The sequence below is a fragment of the Scyliorhinus torazame genome, chromosome 5, assembly GCF_047496885.1.
Source record: "Scyliorhinus torazame isolate Kashiwa2021f chromosome 5, sScyTor2.1, whole genome shotgun sequence".
NCBI lineage: Eukaryota > Metazoa > Chordata > Chondrichthyes > Carcharhiniformes > Scyliorhinidae > Scyliorhinus > Scyliorhinus torazame.
The window spans coordinates 162358086-162375197 of NC_092711.1; the positions used below are offsets into that span (position 1 = coordinate 162358086).

Sequence of the window (17112 nt, forward strand, 5' to 3'; positions counted from 1 at the left end):
AGAGGCCAATTGATATAACCTGATATTCAGGAGACCCAAACCTCCTTTAGCTCCTGGTAATTGGAGCTGCACAAACTTGAGGCAAGGCTTTTTAAAATTTCAGATAAATGTACTAATCATTCCATCAATTTCCTTAATGACTGGTTGACAGATGTTTAGGCAGCATCTGCAGAGGGTACAACAGTCTGGGCAACACATTTCATTTTACATGAAATTGGAAGAGCCGACCACTGGGCAAGGTCCCACCTAATAGCCACCATCAGCTGTGGAACGTTGGCTGCATATAGCTGTCTGAAAGAGGGGGGGGGGGTCATTGACATTCCCAGATATTTAAATCCCAAGGGGGGTGCCATCTGAAGGGGAAGTTAGCAAGAGGAGGGGGCTTACCCCGCCCCACTAATTAAGGGGCAATTTAGCGTGGCCAATTCACCGACCCTGCAATCTTTGGGTTATGCGGGTGAGACCCACACAGACACAGGGAGAATGTGCAAACTCCATTCCGGACAGTGAACCTGAGCCGGGATCGAACCCAGGTCCTCGGCACCATGAGGCAGCAGTGCTAACCACAGCGCTGCCCATGTAAAATTGATCATATAACCAGAGAAGTCACTAAATCTATCCACTACTCCAATAATGGCCGGGACTGAAACACTGGGGATCGACACAAACAGCAGCCCGTCATCTGCACACAGAGTGATCCATCCTCCAGTCCTGATATCAGAGACTCCGATCTAATAGCTCCCGGCAAGGGTTCAATGACCAATGTAAACCACCAGGGGGACAGAGGGCAGCCCTGTCTAGTCCCTCTCTGAAGCTCAAAATTCAACGACCGTAAACCATTCTGGAGCACCGCTGCGGATGGTCTGTGATTTTTCACAAAAACTTAGAGTACCCAATTATTTTTTCCCCAATTAACGGGCAATTTATTGTGGCCAACCCAGTTACCCTGCACATCTTTTTGATGAGACCCACACAGACACGGGGAGAATGTGCAAACTCCACACGGACAGTGACCTGGAGCCAGGATCGAACCCGGGACCTCAACACCATGAGGCAGGACTGCTAACCACTGCGCCACCATGCCGCCAAGTGTGTGCTGTTTCAACATCAAGATTGCCACGCTGAACGTTTGCATGGTTTATATGCCACAACATTTTGTCTCGACCTAAGTTTAAAAACACAAATGCCAAATCTTCAGAAAAAGTATTTTATGGGGAATCTTGTGTGATGCAAGTTCTTCACGCAGAATGTACAGCACAGAACCAGGCCATTCAGTCCCTGTCATTTATACTGTACACAGGGCTCCTCCCATTTTACTTCATCAAGCTTCAGCAACATTCGAACCGTTACTGGAAAATCTTCCCCTGATAAACCCAGTCTGGTCCTCCCGCACAATTGTCGGAAGGATGTCCTGCAGCCTTATCGCCAAAACTTTAGATAGCGGTTTCAAGTCAATGTTCAAAAGAGAGATTGGGTGATGAGAGACCCACTTCTCTGGGTCCTTGCCCACCTTCAGAATCAAAGAGATATTAGCCTCACGAAAAGTCGGTGCTGCATCACAGAGTCAAAAGAGTGACAATACATATCTACCAACGGGTCATCCAACAACAAATCCTCAAACCCCCGATAAACCTCACCCACAGCCATCTGGTCCCGGGGCTTTACCCAGCTGCAGCTCCTTCATGGCCTTTGACACCTCTTCCCTGGAAAGGGGAGCATTGAGAGCGTCACACTGGCTTTCTGAGGCCTCCGGAAGCTTCAGGGAAGAGAATAAATGCTCCACGCCCACCGACACATCACTAGAATGTCAGCACACTCGGTCTCTGGTCAATAACACGGAGAATGTCGGCAGTCATTTTCACAGCCTCCGAAAGAGCCCCGGAGAGCGCGGGGTCGGGAGACCTCCTGAGGGTCAGGCCGCCATGTTGAAAAGGCGACTCCAGCCCCGCTGAATCTGCCTGTGCTCTTTTATCGACTAATTCCTTGATGTTCTTCAGCATAATCTTAGCAAACTCAATCCCGAAGTCTTCCAGGGACGTGATAACAAATATTAATTCAAGGATTCGGTAGATGAGTGCCGGGCATTCAAGATAAATGATGCATTATGGGCGAGTGGCACCATAACCTGCAGAAAAACAGCTACTCCGGCGCCCGCAGCACGTGGTTTCCACCCCCCAAACCCGGGACAGATTTATTTTTTTAATTGTAAAGTAAATTATTTCATTTGCCCATTAAAGGGCAATTTAGCGTGGCCAATTCACGTAGCCTCACATCTTTGTGTTGTGGGGGTGAGACCCACGCAGACACGGAGAGAATGTGAAAACTCCACACAGTCAGTGACCCAGGACCGGGATCGATACCGGGTCCTCGGCACCGTGAGGCAGCAGTGCTAACCACTGCACCACTATGTCGCACTCCACAGGACAGATTTCCGATTGACGAGGGAGTCGAGGGTTATGGGAAACCTGCAGGAAAATGGAAAGAAAGCGGAGATGAGGAGGGATTTCTTCACTCGAGGATCATAGATTATCATAGAATTTACAGTGCAGAAGGAGGCCATTCGGCCCATCGAGTCCGCACCGGCTCTTGGAAAGAGCACCCTACCCAAGGTCAACACCTCTACCCTATCCCTATAACCCAGCAACCCCACTCAACACTAAGGGCAATTTTGGACACTAAGGGCAATTTATCATGGCCAATCCACCTAACCTGCACATCTTTGGACTGTGGGAGGAAACCAGAGCACCCGGAGGAAACCCACGCACACACGGGGAGGATGTGCAGACTCCGCACAGACAGTGACCCAAGCCGGAATCGAACCTGGGGCCCTGGAGCTGTGAAGCAATTGTGCTATCCACAATGCTACCGTGCTGCCCCGATGTGGTGAAGCTTTAGAATTCTCTACCCTAGAGGATTGTGGGGCCTCAGTCATCAAGTATTTTCAAGTCAGTGAATGATCGGTTTCTCAATATTGAAGATATCAAGTGAGATGGGGGTAGTGTGGGGGAATGGTACTGAGGTAGATCGGTAAATGGTCTCATTGAATGGTTGAGCAGGCTCGATGGGCCCAATGGCCAACTGCAGGTTGGATAAGTGAGTGAATCCCTTCCCTATTTGTTATAATGTCTACATCCAGGACAGGAAGCAGTGAGCAGGGATCTGTCAATCAGCCTGAATCAGCACCTTCAGGAGAATTGGGAGGGTGAATAGTAGATACAGCAGAGTGAGAATGGAGGGAGAGTGTGTGGGATGGAGATTTACAGCTTTTGGGGAATGAGAGAGGAAAAGTGTACTATAGAAACTAGAATTATCTGTTCTGAGTTTCTATCCTGTGCTGACAGTGATGTCTTTTGTAAATTGTTTTTACAGGATATTAGAAGAGGAGGAATTACAGACAGAAATCTCAAAGATCACGTTGGCTTCAGAAGATTTTAACCATCCGTGTGACTGGAAAAGCACCGAGAGAGAGAGACATACCCGAGTGAGAGTGTTCTAGAGCAGTGACTGTGGAAAGAGCTTTAACCAGTTACACAGTCTGTAAAAATATTGCACCTGCTGTGACACCCAGACACGAGTGATGACAGGGGTTGGATTCTGCTGTTTTTGCTGTTGTTAATCACATCCAGGACTGAATCATGTTCATTCTGACACTTGGTGAAGTGGGAGGGTCGAAGGGTTTCTTTCTGCTGGACTGGCCGGTCTCACAACTTTGCTTCCAGTGGGCTGACAGGACTTTTATCCTGCAGAGTAAATAGTCCTACCGCCTCGGGTAGAACGAAAAGAAACACATTTGTCTCTGTTCCATTGAGTCTACAACACAGGGCCAGGCCAGTCGGCTCAATTGTCTCTCTGTATTTATGCCCCACATGAGCCTACATCCAGCTCTCTTCATCTCCCCCATCAGCATATCCTTCTATTCCTTTCTCCCTCATGTATATATCTCGCTTCCCCTTCAATGTATTCAGGAGAGGCAGTGGCGTAGTGGCATCGTCCCTAGTATTCCAGAGGCCCTGTGTAATGTTCCAGGAGCCCGGTTCAAATCCCACAAGACAGATGGTGAAATTTCAATTAAATAAAAATCTGGAATTAAAAGTCTAAAGGTTAGACCATTGTTGATTGTCACATGAACCAGTGTGGTTCCCCTTTAGGGCTGGAAATCTGCCGTCCTTGTCTACTTGGGCCTTGTGAAATGGCCTCAGTTCCAGGGCAATAAATGTTGGCCCAGCCAGCGACACCCACATCCCATGACTGAATTTTTAAAAATTCTGTTCACCTCAACCACTCGCTGTGGGAGTGAGTTCCACATTCTCACTCTCACTGGGTAAAGAGGTTTCTCATCAAATGCCTATTGGATTATTGAACCCCTTCATCATCTTAAAGACTTCCATCAGGTCACCCTTCAATCTTCTCTTTTCTAGAGAAAAGCAGCTCCAGCCTTTTCTGAGGGTGAAATGCCCTCAGTTCTGGTATTATTCTTGTCAATCTTTGTTGCACCTTCTCCAGTGCCTCTATTTCCTTTTTCTAAATGGAGATCACAAATGTTGACAGTGCTCCCAGTGTGCAGGCGGTGCTGATGGGGGTGGGAGGTGAGGAATATGCAGGAATAGTGATTTCGGACCACGCCCCGACTATTGAGATGTGAGAGTTCGTTCGGGATAGGCGCAGAGGTTGGGGTGGAGGCGGGATTCAGAGCTTTTGACCAACAAGGGAGTTCCGTGGGAAGGTAGCAATGGTGATTAAGAATTATGTTGCGCTTAATCAGAATGGGGAGGTATTGGCAGCCATGCTTTGGGAGGCCTTGAAGGCGGTGGTCCGGGAGGAAATTATTTTGTCCAAGGCCCATAAGGATAAGATGGGAGGGAGGAGCATCGGCGACTGTTGGACCAGATAGTCGAGGTGGATAGGAGGTATTCTGTGGCCCCCACGATGGGGTTGTTGGCGGAAAGGAGGAGGTTACAAGGGCAGTTTGATCGGTTGACAATGGGAAGGGTGGTGGGTCAGCTGCAGAGGGAGTGGGGGTGCAGAGTAGGGGGGGGGGGGAAAAGGTGAGTCGCACGCTGGCCCACCAACTGTGATGACTGACAGCGGTCAGGGAAATTCTTCAGGTGAAGCTGGAGTGGGGGGGAACATGGTGTTGGATCCGGAGAGTATAAATGAGGTGTTCCAGTCAGTTTTAGATGGGCTGGACTTCCCGGAGTTGGAGGAGGGGAAGAGGCAGGCACTGGATGAGCCGTTAGGACTAAAGGAGGTGATGGAATGCATTGGCACGATGCAGTCAGGTAAGGCGGCGGGGCTGGATGGCTTTCCGGTGGAATTTTATAAGTCGTTCCCGACGGAGAAGAGGGGGGGATTTCGGGCTATGGCGCAGGCGTCGTTTTCACTAATCTTGAAAAGGGGGAAGAATACATTGGACAGCGGGTCCTATAGACCCATCTCGCTGCTGCATACTGATGTGAAAGTCCTGGCAAAGGTATTGGTGAGAAGGTTGGAGGGGTGTGTGCCGGAGGTGGTCTCCGAGGATCAGACGGGGTTTGTGAAGGGGAGGCAGCTCCCTCCTGCAATAGTAGGAGGTTGTTAAACATAATTATGACCCTGTTGTGGCGAGGAAGTGGAGGGGGTGAGTGCCAGAGGTGACTGTGCCAATGGACTAAGAGAAGGCCTTTGACTGGGTAGGGTGTAGGTATTTGTTTGAAATCCTGAGGAGGTTTGCGTTCGGGCCAAGGTTTGTGGCGTAGGTCGGTTGCTGTATGTGTCCCAAATGTGACCAAATTATCCTGTTACAACAGGCCCAACTCTGACGTGAGATAATGGTCACTTTGGGGATAAAAGTAGAGGTTCCGAACGTTTTTCTTGCTGGCCAAGTACTGAAGACTCCCGAGGCCGAGTTCCAAGGAAATTACTGTCAAATAAGGAGCCAGACTCCCGAGGCTGAATTCCACAAGAATTACTATCAAAGAAGGAGCCAGAGAGGGTTACGCTTCTACAGACTGATCACCCACATGAAGTTATAAAAGTGAATGTCTTAAAGTTGTTCAGAAAACCTTTTTCATTTAATAAACTTATTTTAAAATTTACTATCCAGAGAATTCTGCCTTTGTCTTAATTGGTTAAAGTCTTGTCTGAACCAAAGTGAATTTATTAAATGGTAAGTTGGGGGTGGCTGAAATCAATTAATTTCCAGATAATGAGATCAGATAACAAATCTTCAATTTAAAAACATGCATTACTCTAGCGCCTTCCACACCCACAGAACGTCCCAAAGTGCTTTACAGCCAATGAAGTACTTTTGAAGTGCAGTCACTGCTGTAATGTAGGAAACACAGCAAGATCCCACACACAGCAATGTGATAATGAGCAAATGTTTTTAGTGATGTTCATTGAGGGATATTGTGGAGGTGGCGATGGATATTGAGGAGGGTCTGATGGATATTTTGGAGGTGGTGATGGATCCTATGGAGTCTCCGTTTAAGAGCGCAGACTGATTCCCTCCTCAGTAACCAAATCGTGTTTGGTATTAAAATTGAAAAACGTTGTGAGCATTTGCTTAGCAGCACAATGTATCGTTAGAAGATGCAATATGTTTGTGCCGAGTGAGTGAGCTTGCCGCGAGTCAGTCTGCAGATATACAGACCCGGGAAAAAGGCGCGAAAGAAGACAACGTTGCTGACGCCATTACAGCTGTGGTGCAGTTTTAAAAATGACGCGCTGCAGCTGGCAGCCATTTTACAAATGACATATGCAGCTTGGTGATGTGTGCACGCTGTGGCCACGCCCACCAAGGAATAAAATGCCCAGCCATTGGCAAACTTATCATTATGCTTCACAGTGCCGTTCAAGTACAAAAAAGCCTCCAATTAATACAAAAAACTTTTTTAACAAGGCCATGAAAATTCAAAGTATGCAAAACAAAGCAAAATGTTCTCATTTCGATGTTGAAGCACAACAATACGATTTAGAAGACACATTCTTTGTTGATGCAGTCAACAAGATTGATAATGCTGAAAAATGACAAAGCAGATATCATCTGTTCATATTAAGAAAGATTGGAACACATCATTGAAAGTAAATGGGTCCAAAATATTTTTCAAGTTGGATACTGGAGCTCATGCAAATTTGATCACTGTATCACACCTCTTTCCTCCAATTGAAGCTACTAAATGCCAATTGAGGGACTACAGTGGCAACATCATCAGCACAAGAGGGTTGTGTTGTCTAACAGTAAGTAACAATGATATCCACCTGCCAGTGCGATTTGAAATAGTTGATGCCAATAAATCATCTCTACAAGGTGTTGATGCTAGGGGCTGGTTTAGCACAGTGGGCTGAACAGCTGGCTTGTAATCCAGAATAAGACCCAGCAGCGCGGGTTCAATTCCCGTACCAGCCTCCCCGAACAGGCGCCGGAATGTGGCGACAACAGCGCGTCGACAAGTGATCAAGAAATATTTTTCTTTTTCTTGGACTTCACAGCATGAAACGGAAAAGTCTGACCTCAAACCCGCACTGACCTCAGCCCCACTTCTCACATTTTACGATCCGACAAAGTAGGCAAAGATCTCGACGGACGCGAGTCAAGTCAGGATGGGAGCTGTTCTTCTACAGAAGACTTCAAAATGATCTGTGGAGACCGGTAGCATATGCTTCTTGAGCCATGATGCCCACTGAACAATGCTGCGCACAGATTGAGGAAGAATGTCTTGGGTCTGGTGAAGGGTGTTGAAATATTTTCCTGTGTTTATGGTCTACCTACATGACTGATCATAGGCCACGTGTGTAAATTAACTAATTCACAAGAGTCTGAATGATATTCGCCCAGATTACAGAGAATCCTAATGAGACCAAGAAGATATGATTTTTGTCCAGTATATACTCCAGGAAAAGTTCTGATCCTTGCAGATACATTATCACGTGCTACTGAAATGAAGATAAGATTCCAGATCTTGTGCAGGTGATAGAAGCTCAAGCTGACATGCTAGCTGACACACTACATGTTTCTGATTGCAAATTAAGATTAATTAAAGAAGAAACTGCAAAGGATGAAGTTTTGCAGTGAATGATTCAGCACATGACTGATGGATGGCCAAATGCAAGCCGTTCTTGCTTCAGAAATGTTAAAAATGGCCTTTCTGTGGTAAATTGAGTTTTCCTCAAACTGGATAGAATAGTCATTCCTACAAAGTTGAGAAGACAGATTCTTACCCAGGTCCATGAAGGACACCAGGGTATTCAGGAATGTAAATGACGCGCGAGGCAATCCGTATATTGCCCTGGTATAAATTCAGACATTTAAAATTATGTTTCTGATTGTGACATTTGTCAAAGAAACTAGTCTGCTTAACAAAAAGATAAATTCCCAATGATGAATATTGTACAATTCAATGTTCTAAAGTGGGAATAGATGTTTTCTACTTTCAAGGCAAAGGTTACCTCGTCATTATTGACTATTACTCAAATTATCCAGAAGTGATTAAACTTACAAACTCAAGTTCAAAATCAGTCATCAAGTCAACTAAAAGATGTTTTTTCTAGACACGGGATAACATTGATCGTCGAAAGGGACAATGGACCTTGTTTCGACAGTTGGGAATGGACCCGGTCCAATGGGAATGCTGAGAAAGGTGTAGGTATCGTGAAGAAATTGTTGAAGAAAGCATACGAGGCGAGACTAGATTTTGTGCTAGCTTTATTAAGTTATAGAGCTGCTCCTTTATCGACAGGTCTTTCGTCAGTGCAACCTCTTATGAACAGACTGCTGCATACAACATTGCCAACCTAACTGTACCAAATCTTGATGATAAATCAATTGTAAACAAGATGAGACAGCAGCAGCAAACTCAAAGCTTGTATTACAACAAGTCAGCCAAACAGCTGATTCCGCTAGTTCCAGGAGATTGTGGACGTGTACAAGATCCAACAGGTGGATCGTGTTTTAAGTCAGGCAGCTCCACATTCCTATCTTGCAAAAACATCTGAAGGTTCGATATTCAGGAGAAATCGTCGTGCATTGTTGAAGGTGAAGCAACCTCCAACTCCAATTCAACCTCAACAATTGTTTTCCAACAGTAGGTTTCCTGGACATTGGTTAAAACTCAGTACTTCATCATCTGATGCTCAACTTACTGATGCAAATATGAATCAAAAGAAGAAAAATTCTGACTCAATGACAGTTGGATTGAGAACATCAACAAGATGAAGGAAGAAACCTGATCGTCTCAATTTATGAACTATAAAACACTGATTTAACTCGTATAACTTTTACTGGTGTTCATTACTGTACATTGCCATTACACTGCCTGTATGTAACTTTGAATGCAAGAATCAAATTTTTCAAAGAAAGGGGGCTATCACAATATGTGGATTTTATAAAGCACATAAAGGGTTAATGTAATGTTACTACTCTACTCACTAGATGGTGCCATAGAGCAACCATATAAATATCACTGGCCTCCTTGACTTCTGGGAGAGAGTGGAAGGGAACCAGACAGAGTAGGTGTGAGATAGTTTAACTGATAGAATAATTTAGTGTTGTAGAAGTGTAGTGTCATCTTGACTTGTCTAATTCCTTAGTAATATGTTCGAATCTAATTCAGTGTAGTGTAATAAATTAGCTTTGTTTGTTAAACGCTGCTTGCTGTTCTTTGTTAACACTACAACCTTCACCATCCTGAAGGACAAAAACAAAGAACACAACAATCTCTTACTCTGAGATGATGCTCTCTGGTCCTAGGTTCTCCCACAAGAGGAAACATCCTCTCAGTATCTATCGTGTCGAGCCCCCTGAGAATCCTGTCTCAATACGGTCACCTCTCATCCTTCTAAACTCCAATTAGTACAGGCCCAACCTCTCCTCATCAGAAAATCCCTTCAAACCCTGGATCGACCTTGTGAGCATTCTCTGGACTGCCTCCAATGATAGTATATCTTTCCTTAGATGAAGGGACCAAAACTGCTCGCAGTATTTATGGTGTGGTCTAACTACTGCCTTGTATAGTTTTAGTAGAACATCCCTATTTTTATATTCCATTCCCTTTGAAATAAATGCCAACATTCAATGTATCTTGGCAATTACCTGCTGAACTTGCATGCCAACCTTGTGATTTATGCAGGAGGACCCCCAAATCCCTCTGTGCTGCAGTGTTCTGCCATCTTTCTCCATTTAAATAATGCTCAGCCCCTTTAGTTCTCCTACCAAAATGCATAACTTTACATTTTGCTACATCATCTTCCATCTGCCAAGCTTTTGGGCACTCACTTTAAAACAAAACTATTTTTATTGAAAGATTTTCATTTTATGACAGACAGACTTATCATCCACACACTCCGACTGCGCAATTGTATCTGCCCAGAGAGAAAAAAACCACACAGGAGTAATAATAATAACAAAAACATAACACAGGATTCGCCATGGTAACAGAAACAAACATTTTGCATCTTTAACTCGTTCTAGACACAGTGCGGTTAGGCTGTACATTTGTGCTCTACATTTTGCCGGTGTGGTCTATGTTAGTGCATCATTAGACCACAGAATTTACAGTGCAGAAGGAGGCCATTTGGTCCATCAAGTCTGCACCGGCCCTTGGAAAGAGCACCCTACTTAAGCCCACACCTCCACCCTATCCCCATAACCCAGTAAACCCACCTAACCCTTTGGACACTAAGGGGCAATTTAGTATGGCTAATTCACCTAACCTGCACATCTTTGGACTGTGGAGGAAACCGGAGCACCCAAAGGAAACCCATGCAGACACGGGGCGAAAGTGAAAACTCCACACAGACCAGTCACCCGAGGCTGGAATTGGACCCGGGTCCCTGGAGCTGTGAGGCAGCAGTGCTAACCACTGTGTCACCGTGCGTGCCCAGCATGGTAACTTCATGGCTTGAGAACCCCCCCCCCACCGTTGTCACCTGTGGGGGAGTGGATAGTCCCAGCGCTGTGAGGGTGGTGAGGCCTCACCAGGAGAACTTGACCTTCTTTTGGGGGTGCTGCTCGTGGGCCCTGCACCCTGTTGTATTATATATTTCCCCTGTGTTTTGGGTGCTGCCTCTTTCCCCCCCGCCCTATACCTGCACGTTTACTCTCAGCGACTGATGCATGAGGACACCAAAGTCTCACTGAGTCTCCACCTCTTTCAATTAACACCCATTGAAATAATAATCTGCCTTCCTATTTTTCTACCAAAGTGGCTAACCTAACATTTATCCAGGTTCTCCTGAAACTACCATTCATATGCCCACTCACTCAGCCTGTCTAAATCCTGCTGAATAATCTCTGCATCCTCCTCACAGATCATCTTCTCCCAACTTTGCATCATCTGCAAACTTATTTTCCTTGTCCAAATCATTAATATATAATGTGAACAGTTGGGGTTCCAGCACAGTACCTGTGGCACTTCACTAGTCACTGCCTGCCAATCGGAAAAAAACATTCATTCCAACTTTTTGCTTCCTGCCAGCGAACCAGCTTTCTATCCATCTCAAGACACTACCCGTAATCCTATGCCCTTTGATTTAGCAATCTGCTGTGTGAGACCCCTTGACATCCGTCTGCACAGCGAATGCATCCATTTTATTTCAAATGCTCTGAGCATTCAAGTACAAAACCTTGGGTGGCACAGTGGTTAGCCCTGCTGCCTCACGGCGCTGAGGACCCGGGTTCGCTCCCAGCCCTGGGTCAGCGTTCGTGTGGAGTTTGCACATTCTCCTTTGTCTGCGTGGGTTTCACCCCCACAACCCAAAGATGTGCAGGTTAGGTGGATTAACCACGCTAAATTCCCCTTTAATTGAAAAAAATAATTGGGTATCCTAAATTTATGGGGAAAAAAAGGATAGTCCTTTTAACATTCCTTGACCGGTCCCTACTATTTATTACAATGTCGTTATCTGATACAGGCCCTTGGTTTCTCTGCTTTTTTATTCTCTTTGCTGTATTTTTCTTGTGTTTCTGATTCCCCCTGCTCTTAATCCTGACATAGGTTCCCACCCCCTGACTATTTTAGTTTAAACCCCCCCTCCTCCTCTTGATTCTGTAAAACTTCTAGACATACGCTCAAAAGAATCATTAATTCAAAGTCCCATTTATTATGAACATATTTATTTTAGATCTACCTGTAGTGTTAGGAAAAACACTATTTATTATCCAGGATAAAATAAATGTCCTTCATCAGCTTTTGTGGATCATTTCAGGGAAATGTGCTCTCCTCGGCTCAAAGAGCATCAGCCCACTGGAAGCAAAGTTGTGAGACCGGCCAGTCCAGCAGAAAGAAACCCTGCGACCCTCCCACTTCACCAAGTGTCAGAATGAACATGGTTCAGTCCTGGATGTGATTAACACCAGCAATAACAGCAGAATCCAACCTGTCATCGCTTGTGAACTCGCTGGTGTCTTAGCAGACTTGACAAGTGAGTGAATCCCTTCCCACACTCAGAACAGATGAACGGCCTCTCCCCGGTGTGAACTCGCTGATGTGCCAGCAGGTTGGATAGATCAGTGAATCACTTCTCACACCCAGAGCAACAGAATGGCCTCTCTCCAGTGTGAATTCTCTTGTGTGTTAGCAGGTTGGATAACTGAATGAATCCCTTTCCACACTCGGAGCAGGTGAATGGCCTCTCCCCAGTGTGAACCTGTTGGTGCTTCCGCAGATTGGATAACTGAGTGAATCTCTTCCTACACTCTGGACAGGTGAACGGTCTCTCCCCAGTGTGAACTCGCTGGTGTGTTAGCAGGGTGGATGAATCACTGAATCCCTTCCCACATTCAGAGCAGATGAATGACCTTTCCCTGGTGTGAACCCGCTGGTGCACCAACAGGTTGGATGAATTAGTGAATCCCTTTCCACACTCTGAGCAGGTGAACGGCTTCTCTCCAGTGTGAACTCGCTGATGAGTCTGCAGGTGAGATAACTGAGTGAATCCCTTCCCACAAACAGAGCAAGTGAACGGCCTCTCTCCGGTGTGACCACGTCGATGAGTTTCCAGTGCAGATGGGGTACAAAATCCCTTCCCACAGTCCCCACATGTCCACGGTTTCCCCATGGCGTGGGTGCCCTTGTTTATCTCCACGTTGAACGATCAATTGAAGCCTCGACTTTACAGCGAACAAAGGTGCAATCTCTCCCTGCTGGGAACGTTGTGATTTTTTCAGACTGGATAACTGGTTAAAGCTCTTTCCACAGTCAGTGCACTGGAACACTCCCACTCAGGTGTGTGCGTCTCAGTGCTTTTCCAGTCACACTGAAATTTTAAATATCTTGAAGCCGACAAAAGAGACAAAAAATCACCCTTGAGATTCAGATCCTGATGAATTGAGTGAATGCCATATCTTGACAATTGGTTTGAGATTTCTGTCTGTAAATCGTCCTCTTCGAACATCCTGTAAAAGGTGTTTTCAAAAGTCATCACTGTCAGTACAGGACAGAAATTCAGAACAGACCATTTTATATTTGATTCAGTTGTTCCCCCATCTTGACTGTAATCCTCCCCATGCACCCTCACTTCCCCCGCTCCTTCTGTCGCCATTGTTTACTCCTGATAATTCTTATAACATTAGAACATGAGAAACTGGAACAGCAGGAGGCCATTCAGCCCCTCAAGACTATTCTGTCACTTCATCAGATAACGGCTGATCTTCACATCCCTGCGCTCACCCCAAGTCCGTTCATTCCTAAAATATCCAAAATTCCTCTATTCTCTGTCTTGAACAAACTCAGTGACTGAACATCCACAACACTCTGAATTTATTTATCCTTCTTAAGATAGCGGCATCACTGGCATGACCAATATTTGAATAGACATGATAAATTCGACTTTAAATAGCTGATACATCAAAAACAGGTTTCACAAAATCACAAACATTTCTCCTGTCAGTTACAGAATGGATTGCTTCTGTGACTCAATGACTCTGTGTCTGGAAATATAAAATGTAGCGACAATACAATGTTACACAACTAGAAATAATAAATGTACTTTAGTACAGAACCATAAATAATATATCTAATCTGCATAATATAACAATACTGGATATTTCTCTGTCTGATATTAATTTACTGTCAGCCACCTCCTCGGAAAGCAGCCTTTTAATTGTGAACATCAGGAAAGAGACCATCCTTTTAGCCAGACAAATAAATGTGTCAAGCTGAGGGAGCAAAGGATGTCAATGTCTTTGAGAGAGAGAGAGAGACCTGGGCCAAGCTTTCCAGAGTCTGCACCCTCCCTGGATTCACTTCCTTTCCCTTCAGTTGCTGCAAGTCACCAATTGAAGGTGAGAATGAGAAAAGAAATGGAAAGGGGGGAGAAATGAAAGTGTTTTACTGACAGATGTTGGAGACAGGAGGACGTTTTAGTCTTTTACTCAATCTTCATCCTCAAGAAAGGCCGCACTCTGGCTGGAGGACCAGAGTCCTTCCGGTCCTCCAAGTTTCCCATTGGTCAACATCTCAGCCGAATTGGGGGGGGGGTGAAACTTCCACACATGCGCAGTTTCCATCTCCCTTGGACATGCGCATCCCGAGACGCCTGCGCGGCGGATAGAGCAGTTTCCCGAGCGTGAGGAATTGTGGGAGTTATACCCGCCATTATTCATACGGAACCCAATGTGGCTAACATATTGGGGAGGATAATAGGTGGGAGTGAAACTGAACCCGATAATCAGCACCTTCAGGGGATGAGAACTGGGGGCGAATAGTGGGATTAATTAGTCTTAAAATCAATAGGGAGAAAGGAGTGTGTGGCCGACAGCATTTTCTGTGACAACTGGAACTGTCAGTTTGGAATTTATATCCTGTGATCAGTCATGACTTGATGATGTCAACCCCATCACACCCATTAAAATCACTATCAGGTCAGTCTTCAACCTTCTCTTTCCCAGAGAAAATATCCCCAGCCTGTTCAATCTATCCTGTAACTCAGTTCTGGTATCATCCTCGTGAATCTTTCTCTGTCAGATTTTAAGGGGTATATAATTAATATTTAGGCTCAGTTTAATTTGGTTACAGGTGCCAATTACTCAGTTCCAAATTGACCCTCTAAAATGCTTCAATTTGAAAGAAAGGCAAGACAGGACTCTGAAATAGTAAATATTTATCCGTATTTATTTTTTAAAGATAGTATGCTGATGAAAGACACAAGTGATTTTCATCTCCTGAATTTGCGACCATTCAATGTGGATCTGTGAATCTTCCTCCGATTCCTGAGCCAACAGTCATTTTGCAAAATTGCCCCAGGGACATTCAGTATCTCCAGGACTAGAATCCAACTTAGCTCAAGACCGTTCTGGAAACCCACTTTAAACACGTGAATGAGCATTACCCAATCTGGAATCAGACTTGTTTTAAGCAGACAATTGCTCATTGCTGTCACTGGGTTAATTTTATTGAATGTAAGCTTTTATGTAAATTGTTCCATGGGCAGAACAATGGGACTGTTCAGGACCTTTCTTTTAAATGAATTTGGACAAGATCATGACTGGTTTACCTCAAATAAATAAAGGGAAACTGTTTCCACTGACAAAGGGATTGTTAACCAGAGGACACAGATTTAAGGTGATTGACATAAAAGCCAGAGGGGAAATGAGAAAGATAAATCTTTACACAATGAGGTGTTGTGATCCGGAATACACTGTCTGAAAGGCTGGTGGAAGCAGATTCAGCAAAGGGAGTTGGATAAATACTGGAAGGGGATTAGTTTGCAGGGTTCATGGGGAAAGGACAGGATCATTGGACTAATTAAGTAGTTCTTTCAAAGAGCCAACAGAGGCACGATGGACCGAACTGCCTCTTTCTGTGAGGTGAGATTATGTGATCGCAGATAAATAAATATGTGGCTGCAATATAGACAGTGATGTCAATAATATCTGGAATTCCCATCGTGCCCCTGCTAGCCAAGATTTTATGGAGGTCCTTCCATTAGCTTTCGGATGAACAACCCTCCAACTTTCCTTTAATACCTCAAAATTGTGGACCTCTCAGTCCAACGTGGGCTTCACTATCTTCTTACTAAAAGACTTAAACATTAGCAACACCCCTGGTTCCTCACGGCCCTCTTGACTTCTGGTCTCACAGCTCCTGGTCCCACAGCTGACTACTTCCAAGCGAACTGCAGATTGCCAGCTTTCCATGAGAAACACCCAGAATTCAAACCAAGGCTCCACCCTGAATCACTTATCCCCATGGCAACACAGACTCTTGGGGATGTCCAACAGATGTTTAAAGCGTTCAGCTTCAAAAACCATACCTTTCGACCCGGAGGTCTGCATGACGAATTCACCTCTGTGACAAAGACAGGGCAGTAATTGTCAGACCCGATGTCTCCAGGTCGCCAGCAAAAAGAGCTCAGCTGCCCTTTTACAGATCTTACCCTTCCAGCTTTGACTTCTTAAGTCAACATGGGTGATTGCGAATTCCCTGAGGGTGTTTCTGTAAGATTCTCAACCCAGGTTTTCCATTTATCTTAAATTTTAAAAAATCCAATTCCCAAACTAAAAGTTATATTTCTTAAACATGAATCATGAAACTAGATCTTCACAACATCTTCCCCAGGAAGAAATGAAAATGTATCACCCTCGTAATACCCCATTTAGAATATTACAACTTACACCCTTCTGTATATTTTAACAACAGCCATGATCTTATTGAATGGTGGAGCAGGCTCGAGGGGCTGAATGGCCTACTCCTGTTCCTATGTTTTCCTGTGTTTAAATATCTGATAATCTGTTAAAGACATAATAATCCCTCCATTGTCCCCTTCACATTCACAAGTCCATCTTGCTAACAGCACACTGCTGAATTCCATGTCCAGGAATCACAGTTCACTTAAGGTGGAAAACATTATTGCTCGCTATATTTTCTGAAAGTTTTCTTCTTACAATAATTATCGTCCAAAGTTCCTTCTGCGAGAGGAGAGTCCTCATTGCTGCTCAGATGTGCGTTTTCAAGTTCAGTTTCGAATAGTCTGTTCAGAGTTCAAGTTTTGAACTTTATTTTCTTCTATGTGTGTAGTTTCCCCATTGTTTCAATCCAAAGGGAATGTCCCGGTCAATCCCACATTTAAACTCTATTCTTCTGGCTCAGTTCTAGGCGGAGCTTCATTTTTCAGTTCATTTCCCAGACTCCAACA

General features: G+C 44.8%; 2 protein-coding genes and 1 long non-coding RNA gene across 3 annotated transcripts in view; 2 read left to right on the plus strand and 1 right to left on the minus strand.

Annotated features, from left to right (window-relative positions):
* The window catches only part of LOC140422239 (uncharacterized), a 262902-nt gene that overhangs the window by 172289 nt on the left and 73501 nt on the right, over window positions 1–17112 (plus strand). The gene's annotated exons all lie outside the window — the stretch shown is intronic.
* LOC140418014 (uncharacterized) overlaps window positions 1–17112 on the plus strand; it is a 110493-nt gene that overhangs the window by 68409 nt on the left and 24972 nt on the right. Inside the window, exons 9-10 of the mRNA XM_072501445.1 lie at window positions 7471–7544; window positions 8718–8917. Of these exons, the coding sequence (XP_072357546.1) occupies window positions 7471–7544; window positions 8718–8917 (274 nt within the window). The remainder of the gene's footprint in view (window positions 1–7470; window positions 7545–8717; window positions 8918–17112) is intronic.
* Window positions 8667–14435, minus strand: LOC140422278 (uncharacterized). The gene is made up of 2 exons (XR_011947352.1): window positions 14315–14435; window positions 8667–13372 (listed from the first exon to the last, which is right to left on the minus strand). It is a non-coding gene; the product is annotated as an uncharacterized lncRNA (long non-coding RNA).